This window comes from Ricinus communis, chromosome 2 (genome assembly GCF_019578655.1).
Source record: "Ricinus communis isolate WT05 ecotype wild-type chromosome 2, ASM1957865v1, whole genome shotgun sequence".
Classification (NCBI taxonomy): domain Eukaryota; kingdom Viridiplantae; phylum Streptophyta; class Magnoliopsida; order Malpighiales; family Euphorbiaceae; genus Ricinus; species Ricinus communis.
Window position 1 is genome coordinate 30,825,295 of NC_063257.1, and position 12,586 is coordinate 30,837,880.

A 12,586-nucleotide genomic window follows, 5' to 3' on the forward strand; every position below is an offset into this window, starting at 1 on the left:
TCGAACACGGGTAAACAACTAGTTATTCATTAATTTAGTAAATACAAAATATATTTTATAAAAATCATAAAATATTTACTAAAATTTATCATAAAATTAAATATCAAATTATTAATGCTGTATTGTTAAGTCGAAATAATGACTTGTTGCATTTCTTGCACATGCCAATGCCACAGCACATTGCATACTAAATCTGAAGAACAAGAGAGAAGCACAAGATATTTTACAACTATTGACTATCAATATCTGACAAAAGTATGCACAAGAAACCCTAGTTACAGTGGATGTTACGGTGCTCTCTCTTTTCCTTTTTTGTCTTTCGCTTCTAATTTAAAATAGGATCTATTAATTCATACATCTTACTTAAAATTCACAAGGTTTATCCACATTGACAGTAGCTTCAGTGCAATCTGCTTCCATCCACTCTAAGCCACCAATTTTGGGGGCAATCTCCAGTGTTTTGTCTACAACCCAATCATCCATTGGATCAATCTCCTCAGCCCCTAGGCCACCTTCAACACCAAATTGTGTGTTTTGCAAGTGCAAGTTATAGTGAACATATGTCAACTCATCCAATCTTTGTTGCTCATTACAATTCCTTCCATTCAACAGAAGCTTCTCAGCCAAACCTCTCTTTAGCCCAAATTTCATAGCACCATCACACGTCTGGCTCAAAATTTTTATAGCAAAATTTTGCAGCTCAGGATGTTGTTTCCCATAGATGGACCACCACTGGGCTGCATTTAGGTTTACAGGATGTGATGTTTATGATTTTGGTTTTCATTACCAACAGAAAATAACCCCAAAGTACTCGAAACAACAGTTAGGATACCCTTACCTGGTGAAATATTGGTTCTTTTGTTAATGGCACTCCCCTCTTTGAAAGCGCCTCTTGCATGTCTATACTCGTCAAGTTGTAAAGATATTAAATCTTGTGTTCGCGGATCTTGTACCATGCGAACAATACAGCATAACAAGCCAAAAGAAACCTCAGGATCACTATAGAAATCAGTTGAATAAAATAAACTTGGGTTTAAATAATAGCCTGCAGCATGTAGAGGACTATGAAGATGGGTGTCCCAGATTTCATCAATTATTTCCCAGAAAGGAACATATTGTGATTTCTTGTTTCTGAACTCTTCCTTAATTGTCTCCTTTGCTTGATCCATGGTTTCGTATATGAAACCCACTTGAGGTTTGTCAGCCTCAATGATCAGGCACAGAACACGAAGCAGTGGTACTGTTGCTCTCAAGGTCATCTCAGCTCCAGTCCAGAATGAGAGATCCCCCATCAAATGAGCTACTCTTTTGCCCTCTGGACTAGAAGCCCAAACTGAGGTCATCCATTCAGATGATGCAAACATGTTCTCCAAGTTCTTCTTTTCCGATATAATATTCTCCAGGGTCAAGAAAGGTACACCAAACTTCATCCTGGACGTCTTTACTAAGTCATAACTATTTGTATAATTTCTCATGAGCTTCAAAACTTCCCCATTTCCATAAATGAACTTTGTGATAATCTTTGCCTTCTCTATTATCCACTTAATGCAATCCATTGCCCCTATCTTTTCTAGCATGAGCTTAATGCAATGAGATGCACTAACACTCCAAAATACTGTTCTGCGTCTGTCCATAAACTGCTTGCCAATAGTTCCCATCCAGCCTGTTGTTGAACATGCTATAATTTGAACTACATTGTCAACTCCAACCTCCTCCATAACCCTATCAAGTAATAACTGCAAGGCATCTAGATCATTGATTATATCCGAGACATTGGCTGAACGAAGATAAATCAGACCCTCAGGGCCTTCCACCACAAAACTAACCAGGTTTTGACCCTTCTCATTCATCCATCCGTCCAGCAAAAGACTGCATCCAGTGCTTGCCCATGAGTTTCTAATCTTCTTCACATATTCTTGTGTCTCTTTCAATTCATCCCAAAGAATCCACCCTTTAAACTCGTGAATAGTAGGGATCTTCACCTGACCATCACCAAGAGTTGTATTTAGCATTCTTTTGAAGCTAGGAGAATTGGCATTACTGAAATCAATACCAGTTTCATAGAAAAACCTGCCGATGCATCTTTTAGCTTGCCTTGATGAGGCATCTTCTTTTGCTTCACCATTTATGGCAAATTCTGGATCTACTCTTCTGTTACAAACTGGAAGATATTCTGCTGCACCATCTTCTGCACCAGAATCCATATCTACCTGCTTATTGCTCTCACAACCAGCAGTTTGACTAGCTTCATGCTTGATATGCTTGACACCATTTGGGGTGGGAGACCAGTTTCTCTTCCAGGGAAGATCTGGCTGACATTGTTTCCCAAATTCCTTAGCAAGAGCCTCTTTCTTAATTTCTTGCAACATATTTCTAAATGCCTCCTTCACATTTTCTGGAACTTTCTCGCAAGGGACTACATCTTTCCGTATACCTCCTAAGTGGCACTTAAGACGAGTGATGCCACTGACCACTTTACCACAATAGTTGCATTGAACTCTATTCTTCTCAAGAGCAGTACCGTGATCATAAGTGTTGATGAAGCCTTTTCCAGTGGCCATTATTCTACATTCAAAAGAAGCCGAGAATGCTTAGTCAAGACAACTCAGTAAGCTTTGGCTGCAAATTCATGCAAAAATATATACATATACAAGAAGCAATGGAGAAAGAAATACTTAATGAACGTTTACAATGATCTACCGAATCAAATTGGCCCTTTTGGTTCACAATAGTAGATTTTGCAATATGCTCTGGAAACAAACACATGTATCAACTAAAAGAAATACAATAATAACAATGACATTATTCGCGATACCTACATCAGTTAGCATTATCACTATCAAACCCACCATCATTACTGTAACTCAGGGTTGTATATATGCGAGCCACTAAGAATTTGACTCTGGTGAAAAACTCTTATCAAGTCATTAGTTAGATTAAAAAGTTGGCATGTAAAAATTGCAATCTTTTCATTTGTTAATGACTAAGATGATAACATAAGTCCTAATAAAGTAGTTGATCACTCAACAAAACCAAAAGCCATGAAAGCAAGAATTAAGTACCAAGAAAAGGATATAAGATACCATTCCTTTCCACAACACAGTCAACAACATATTTGAGTTGAGCACCCTGGAAGGGTCCCAAAATCAAATTCACTCAAAAAGGCTCTTCTCCATTTACTAGAATCATACCTTTTTCTAAAAAGAAAATTAAGAATTATAAAGATCAACAGACTTGAGCAACTTTTGGAACTTGCACATCAAAAAAGAAAAGAAATTGAAAAATTCAAAAGAGAGACATAATCATCCAAGTAAAGGGTACCTGAAAAAGTTAAGATACAAAAGAGGGATTAAAATTGAAACCTAACTCAGGAATGAGTGGCGTTGGTGTATGCTAATGCAGTTTTTCTCGTGTCAGCTTTGATTTTGATGACTTGCTTGCTGATTTTGTGTGTACTGTGCATTGCCCAAGCAGTAAACTTATCGCTAAGCTCACGCGCACTTCTCTCACGCTCTCTACTCCACTCTCAGTTTTCTTTTTTCTATTTTTTTTTCTTAACCGCTTGACCCTACATTTCGGACCTTAATCAGTAATAAATAAACATTTTAATTTAAGCATCAAATGATTGGTTATATATTTAATTATTTAAAATTGATAAAATTTTATTTATTTATTAACTTTTAGTTTTGTCCTTTATTTCCTTTGTCTTATTTTAAATTAACTGATATGTTATTTGTAATTATAAAAAAAGTGATTTATAAATATTTTTAAGGTTTGGTATAATCTGTATTTACATTCTCCATTTTTAATAATGTGCATTTTAATCCGTCTTGTCAACACTTTTGAAAAGATGTTAGTATTAGATAAAATTACTAAAAAGAGCAATTATTGTTTACATAAAAGATAAAAGCTTTTTATCTCACTTTCTAAGAACAAGAATCTAAAGACGAAGATAAATTCTAATTTTTTTCGAAATTTGAAAAGAATCAAAATTCTTAAAACATTTTTATTTGGAAAGAACAACAACATCACAAGAATATTATTGTCTAAAAAGGTGTGTGACATTGTTATCGTTTTTTATTTTTTTAATCCCTAATTGTTATTGCTTTTGATTAATTTAATCTCTAATTTCTATCATCTTTTATTAATTTAATTCTTAATTGCTGTCATTTTATATTTAAAATCTCTAAGTGCTCACATTTTTTATTAAAATTTTTTTAAGTGCTCACATTTTTATATTAAAAATCCCTAACTACTATGATTTTTTATTAAACAAATCATAATACCGCATACTTTTCTTTTAAAAGAGCAATAGAGATTCTTTAAAATTCTCAATCCTAAACTGTGTTAGTGTTAATAATTGTTTAATTAATTTTTTATTTCCAGATGGCATTTGCTAGTTCATATACTCTAGTATATATACTTGTGTTGAACAATAATTTGATTGAAAAGTCTGTGGTTAATATGAAACTTGAGAAATACTCCTATCTATCTATGATTCAAGATGTATATTCCTTGCTTGAAATTGACTCAAATTTTGTGACATTGAAATGTGGAGATAGTTTACAAATTATTGATGATGATTCTGTAGTTGATATATTTAGGGAATATGCTAATACACTAGTCATTATCGTTAATATTTATCCCAATTTACTGTCACTTTCTGTTGATCAATTGAATTTACATATGAATATGCAACCCTTAGGCCCTGTTCAGTTAGAAGATGGGAGCATATACAATACCTCATATTGTCATAGGAATATGGCCAGAGGAAGAGGGAGGCCTAGAAGTGGGAGTACAAGTGTGGATAAAGGAAAAGGAAAGAGATCAAAGAAAAGAAAAGACTGTTAGATTTAGCAAAGGGAGGGCAAGTAGGAGACTGCAATAGAAAAAAGATAAATACAATAGTGTGGAAGAAGTAATTTTGTCTGATGAAGATTATCACTTCTCTTCAAGTGAGGATGATGAGCATATACCAAATAAGGGTATGAGTAGTACAATGATAGTGAGGAAATAGAGTCTGAATCTTCTTCAACTACTGAAAGTTGTGAGTCTGAAATTACAGATGATAGGGAAGATAAGTTAAGCAATTATAGCTTCAATGAGGAAGGCAGTATAGAATTCGAAGATAAAGAAGGAGAAAGTAGAGTTAAATATCTACTAAAAGGAATTCAAACTAATATTTTTAAGAAAATAGAGTTCAGTGTGGGCAAGTGTTTGGAAATATGAATGCTTTTAGAGAAGTTTTAACAGATTATGGTTTTGAAGAGGGCTATGAGTTCTTTAAGAAAAAGAATGACAAGGATAGAGTTACTGCATATTGCAAGGGCGATGGATGTCCTTGGAAAATCCACACATCAGTACTGCCACATGGAAGGACATTCATGGTCACGACTCTAAACAATATACACACTTGCATAAGGCCAACAAACAACAAAAATTATAATGCCAATTTAAAATGGATTGCAAAGAAATTAGAGCATCAACTCAAAGCTGACCCAAACATGAGCTATTATTTGATTTATGATCAATTGAATATGGAATATGGGTTAGATCCATCAAATGGGTAGATATACAGGGCCAAAGTGAAATCAAGAATGAAAAATGAAGGATTGCATTCTGATTCTTACAAAAAACTGTCAAAGTATATTGAACTTTCAAAGAAATAAGAACCTTGAACAGTAGTAAAGTTTAAATTTTGTGAGAGAGTTGAAGGGTCTAATAATCTTGCTGGTCCACCATAATTTCAGAGGATTTTTGTTTGTTTTTAAGCAATGATTATCGGTTTTCATGGACGCTGTAAACTGTTCATTAGTCTTGATGGCACCCATTTAAAGGATCCATATGGAGATCTATTGCTAGCAGTTGTCTCTCTTGATGGAAATAAAGGAATTTTTCCAGTTGCTATAGGGATTGTGGAGATCGAATGCTCAAATAGTTGGCTTTTTTTCTTGCAAAATTTGTATGATTATATTGGAGAGGACACAAATGAACTTCCTTTAACCATTATCCTTGATAGACAAAAGGTGAAATATCAAATTCTTATTGAATTGTATTTATGTTATGATCAGTTTGTAATATAATTTTAATTCTGAAATTTATAGGGCTTGACAGATGCTTTTAGAAGTGTCTTTCCTGATGCTTGTCACAGATTTTGTGGAAGACATCTATGCCAGAATTTCAAGAAGAGACTTTCAGGGTTGGACTTGCATATTAGTTTCTGGGCTACTGCTAAGGCTACCGACAGTAAAGAATTCTGGTTTAGATTGAATGCTATGAAAGAGATAGATAATGGAGGACCATATCAATGGCTACTCAACATACCCTTGCCACAATGGACAAGGAATAGTTTCTGGCCTGAAGGAAAAAATGAACGTTGGACTAATAATATGACATAGTGTTTTAATAGTTGGATTCTTAAGGTAAGATCTAAGCCTATTGTACAACTTATTGATGCTGTAAGGCAGAAATTAATGGTCAAATTACATAATAGGTAAGGGTATTTAATTTAATTTCTTTGGTCTTAACTATTATATGTTATGTGGTGATAGTTATTTGTGGATATAGATATGCAAAGGGCTGCACATAGGAAGGGAAAGTGAAACTAGCCATTAAGAACTACATCAACAAAATTACTTAAGGAACAGGGAGTTGCAAGGTGCTACCTGTGAGGAGTGATTTATTTTAGGTCATAGAAGGTGATCATTCATTTGCCTTAAATTTGGTAAATGTGGAATGTAGTTATGAATGGTGGAACCTAAGTGGCCTTCCATGTAGGCATGCAATTGCTTGTATTGGGTACAAAATGGGAGGAGTGATTTATTTTAGGTCAAAGAAGGTGATCATTCATTTGCCTTAAATTTGGTAAATGTGGAATGTAGTTGTGAATGGTGGAACCTAAGTGGCCTTCCATGTAGGCATGCAATTGCTTGCATTGGGTACAAAAGAACAAACCTTGAAGACTACTACCATCAATATTATAACATTAAGACTTACCTAAAAGCTAATCATGAATCTATAAGACCTATTCATTTTATCTCCTCTATTGAAAAGATTACTTGGAAGACCTAAGAAGAATAGAAGGAGAGAAGAAGGAGAACCATAAATGAAAAGAAAAAGGTCTTCAACTATTAAATGTGTAGTTTGCAAGTAATTTGGTCACAACAAGCGTGCATGTGGTAGAGATCTTATTAGAGGTACAAAAAGTGCAAGATCATCTAGTAGTCAGGTATTAGCAAAATCTCTTACCATTTTATTAATTTTTTTAGTTATTTTTTCGATATTAATCTTCACTTCTTCAAGCAAGTTTCAATGCAACCTACCCTATCTACCCCATTAGTTCACAAGCTACTTAAGAAGACGCCCTAATTGAAATTTTTATTTAGGTCGAGTGACTAAATTGATGATTTCTATTTTAGCAAGCCAATTGGAATTCTTGTTTTGGCTTTAGGTATATACATTTGTTTTAGGTGGCCTTATGTGCCTTTCTTGTAGTGTTTTGTGTACTGCACATTGATGGTCAAGATGGCCTTACATGCCTTTTTTTTTTTTTACCTTTAGGTATATAAATTGATGGGTAGGGTGGCCTTATATGCCTTTATTTTGGCTTTAGGTATATACATTGATGGTTAAGGTGGCTTTATGTGTCTTTTTGTACGTTTGTACTGTTATTTCATTAACTGATGATTTTGATTTGATTAGCTTTGCTACTGCCATTGTAGGATTGAATTGATTTCCTTAGCTTGAAATCTTTTTTTATCATTATTCAATAATTATTTGATTAACAGTGGGTTTAATTATTAAAAAGGTAGAAATTAATAGTACAAGAGTGATTGAAAGATTATACCATTCATCATGCAATTTACAAGCTACAGAAATTCCAAGAATCTATTACATTCTAATCCCTAATAATATAATTACAACAATAAATATGAAAAGATTACAAGTTATAGAAATTGCTAAAAATGTCTTAACAAACCCCATATCATTTTCAATGGCAACCATCTTTCTACAAAGCATCATATTTTCGTCCATTTCCTTCCTAATCTCTTTCTTCATTTCCATTAATTGAATGAAATCTGTATTACCATAAAAATTACCTTGACTTCCTATATTTCTTGTTCTTCTAGGGACTTCATTTCTTTCTCCATTAATAGAGATACGCTAGCCCAAGAAAGTATCACAAATATTATCAACATAAGCATAATACAACCTATTTCTGCTGTTAGAGGATTTAGAAATCTTTATTGTTGCTCTTTTACCCACACCCACATGGCATGTTCTTGAATCTACCTCCTTCGATCTCGGTTCCTATTGAAGCACTTGAACTTGAAGCCACATTCCAAGAGACTGAAGAAGAAGAAACAAATTTAGATGGGAAATGAGAAAAGGTACTTTTCCCCCCCTTAATTTAAGAGAGAAATGTCTTTATTTCTCTCTTAAATTATTTTCAGTTTAAAATATACTTAAATAAGGTAAAAATATCCTTCTAAATAAGTAAAATATGATACCTCAACACTTTAAGAGTGAAATTGTCATTAAATTAATGGAATACTAATATAAGGATTATTATAATAAACCACATACAAAAGAGATGGATTAAAATGCACATTATTAAAAAATGAGGAATGTAAGTGCATATTATGCTAAATTTTAGGGGGTAATTTATAAATTTTCCTATAAAAAATTCAAATTCTACAGTCCTAATAATATAATATAAAAAGGAAGAATACGAAATATCCCATTTATTTTTTATCCCAATTATTATCCATCTAATGTGGCATATAATACTTTTTTATAAAATTATCTTTTAATATTTTGAAATTAAAGGATAGTTTTATAAAAATATTATAAGTTACATCAGGTGGCAAGAGTTGAGACAAAACAAGTGGATTGTGTATTACTATATAAAAGAAGTTACCATCTCTGTCTAATTCACATAAATACTCGAAATAGTAGATTTTAACAGTCTAAAATATAATCTAAACTCTTCCATTAAAATAATACATAAACTAAAGAAAATATTATTTTTTTTGACAGAACACTGTAAGAATCTATCAGTATATCTATCGCTAAACACAATAAATCTGTTGCTAGTAATAATCGGTGATGAATTTTAAAGCTCCTCGCTAAGCAAACGACAGACTTGTTCGATCAGTAAAGATAGAGACGACATAGCGACAACGAGTCCGTAACTATTTGTCAAGTGATGAAAATCGTCGCTAGATATAGCAATGGAACTTTCGTTGCTACACTAGCGACAGATTGAATCCGTCTCTGACTCCATTGCTATTTTGGCGATAGAATATTTCGTTGCTATTTTGGCTACAACTAGACAGTCGCTATTTATCGAGTGAGAGTCTGTTGCTAATTGTCGAGCAACGAAAATCGTCGCTGGATATAGCGAGGTTTTTAGCGATAGAACTTTTGTCGCTACACTAGCGCCATATTGAATTTATTGCTGATTCCATTGCTATTTTGACGACAAAATACTTCTCGCTATTTTGGCTATGATTATACAATAATTAGCGATGACATATCCGTCACTAAGTAGTCATTAACCCATAGCTATTTTTATTCTTTTTTTTTAATTTTTAGTTATATTTATTTTTTATTTATAATTTAAATATTAATTTATAAAATCACATTTGGCATCAATATAAAAGGAAGCCAATATAAAAAAATGTAATATAATAAAAAATGAACATGTAAAGTATTATCAGGTTTATTGTAGTGCAAACTAACAAATATACACAAAGAACAAAAAAAAATCTAAACTATTGGTGGCTGTCCTGCTAATCATGGTCGTCATATTGATGTTGTTGCTGGGCTGTGGTGGAGGAGGATATGTTTGCCTGGAATCAGAAACTTTGTGAGGACCTCTTAAATGAGCTATCGAACCTCTGTACAAATACCAAAAGTAATCTCCTCCTACTCTGCTGCTAAATTATCGTCGCCAAACTGTCAGATTCTAATAGTGAAAGAAATAACATGAACTAAATACTGGAATACACAGTGTCTGGAAAACCTTAGGGAGGAACATTTAACCAAGCAAGGGGGAGACTATCAACAAGGAATTTAGAGGCTAGCCATCTAGCAATCCCATTATAACTTTTCTAAATACAACAAACAATAATGCTATGAAAAAGCCCAAGTTTCATCCTTGCTTGATCAAGATCATTTGCTAACTCCTAAGGCACCTCAAAATTGAGAACAAAAATATAATGAAGTTCTTTACAATTAAACAAAATATTAATGTCATGAGAATCAGCTCCTGAATGCAATCAAGACACAGATTGATAACTATAGCAACAGCTAACACCTTTGAACCTTGAGATACAAAGCATGTCAAACCCTTAACGATCTCTCCTAGATGGTTCCTGCACAGGACAACAACTGCAATGGAGTCTTTGACCTTGTCAACTCTTGAAGAAAAGGATATTCCTATTCAATTGTGTAATTATCTCTACTTAAGTATGTAATTATCTTTAAGTTATTTACTCCTAGAATAGTATTGGTATATCATCTTAACTAAGAGTCCTGCCTTGTAGTTAGAATTGAATATATATATAGGTTGTAACATTGTATAAAAGTGAAACAGGAAAACATAAGCTATATTTTCTTGATGGTATCAGAGCAAAGAGCTCTGGAGACCTAAATAAAAAAAAAAAAATTCAGTACCAACACCTTATGGCTGGAGAAAAAAATAACAAGCAGCAGATGGTGGCTTCGCCACATCCTCGTATTCCTCAACCATGGGAGAACAACCCATACCATCCTTTGTACCTTCATCACTCGGATCAGACAGGTGGTGCCTTGATCCGCATATCTCTTGAAGAAGACAATTACCAAACATGGCAGGAGGCCATCATCAATGCCCTAGACATGAAGAACAAGGCTGGTTTTCTAGATGGAACTCAAAAAAAACCCGAAGAAGACGGAGAAGAGCAACAACAATGGAGGCGTTGTAACACGATGGTCAAACACTAGTTGCTCGGATCTATGAGCAAAGAGATGCATAAAAGTGTTTCTCAGCTGAAGGATGCCAAGGCCATTTGGGACAAGTTGAAGGAGCGATTCACTCAGACAAGTTGCTTGTCAGCGTTCCAAGTTGAGGAGGCGTTGTATAAGGTGGAGCAAGGATCTCTTTCGGTGACGGCTTACTACACCAGATTGAAGAGTCTCTGGGACGAGAGAGAATCTGATACGAACTCAAACCGGATACGTTCAAACACCAAGATAAGTAATGGTGAGAAAATCAAACTGATAAACGCTCTCCCTATTTAAGAGGAAGCACCCTTACCAATAAGTTCGAATTTGTCGCCCCAAGATCTAACTTGAAAGTTTGCAATTAATTATGGAACTAACAAACTTAGCAATAGAACTACTAAGCCCTTTAGTTATAAATAGATGAAGAATGTTCAAACAACTCAAGAAACTAATAAAAAGTTAATTGATTGATCAAACATGTAGATGTGAAACTAAATCAAACAAGTTAATTTAATCTCAAGAAATTCAATAAGGAACACCTTAAGGAATAAGAGTTAACAACTCAAATAAAACTTCATTCAGAAATGTATATTGATCTTATGTCCTTTAAACTGAAATACATAGCTCTATTTATAGAGTTTTGAAATGATTCTAACCCTAGAAAGGACTAAGAGATAAGCAATAAAGAATCAAACCCTAAAAGACTTCTAATGCGCTGCCTCCTTCTCTAAGCATAAGTGGTGGCCGCCCTAGGGTTAGGTAAGACCTCCAATGCTTCTAGAAACCCTAATGCGCGGCCCAATGCTTCTAGAAACCCTAGGAAAGCCTGTTGACTTTGATCCCCGATCTTTGACCTTGACCTTGTTCCATGACCGGAAGTTTAAGCTTCATTAATAGCAATTAATGTCACTATCTTCAAGGCGTTGTTATCTTCATTAAAAGCACCATCATTAGCCATCTTCAAAACATGCTCCAAGTAAGAATTTAAGGCTTGCTTGAACCTTTTACTCCTTGCTCGTGTCATCGGTCCTCCAAAGGCTAGTGGATCCATGCTAGTTGACTTAGATGCATCTTTGGTTGCATCATTCCCCCCCTCTTTGAAAGGATTTGACCTCGAATCAACGCCTTCATCAAAATCAAAAGGAGACAAATCAGCAACATTAAAAGTAGCACTAACATTATACTCACCAGGTAAGTCAACTTTGTATGCATTATCGTTGATGCGCTCTATTACTTCAAATGGACCATCACCACGTGGCATCAACTTTGATTTTCTTTGATTGGGAAACCTTTCCTTCTTGAAGTGCACCCAAACCCAATCACCAACTTCAAATACCATCCTTTTGTGGCCCTTATTGCGTTGTTTGGTGATTTGTTCATTGTGTCTTTCCAAATTTGCACGCACTTGCTCATGCAACTTCAACACAAATTCAGCCTTCTTTGCACCATCTAAATTCACTTGTTCACTCAAAGGTAAAGCAATCAAATCTAAAGGACTCAAAGGAATAAAGCCATAAACAATCTCAAATGGGCAAAATTGAGTAGAAGAATGCATACTACGATTATATGCAAATTCAACATGCGGCAAACAATCTTC

General features: G+C 34.2%; 1 protein-coding gene across 6 annotated transcripts; it reads right to left on the reverse strand.

The window, feature by feature from the left end:
* Positions 1-209: 209 nt before the first annotated feature.
* On the reverse strand, positions 210-3,717 carry LOC8287228. 6 transcript variants are annotated; one of them, XM_015726130.3, is made up of 3 exons: positions 3,368-3,717; positions 839-2,565; positions 210-737 (listed from the first exon to the last, which is right to left on the reverse strand). In XM_015726130.3, the coding sequence occupies exons 2-3, from the start codon at positions 2,559-2,561 to the stop codon at positions 364-366; spliced, it is 2,097 nt and encodes a 698-aa protein (XP_015581616.1). In that variant the 5' UTR covers positions 2,562-2,565; positions 3,368-3,717; the 3' UTR covers positions 210-363. The 6 variants fall into 6 exon arrangements, with proteins under 6 accessions (XP_015581616.1, XP_015581615.1, XP_002530377.1 ...); XM_015726129.3 differs by having other exon boundaries at positions 3,363-3,717; XM_002530331.4 differs by having other exon boundaries at positions 3,322-3,715.
* Positions 3,718-12,586: the final 8,869 nt, after the last annotated feature.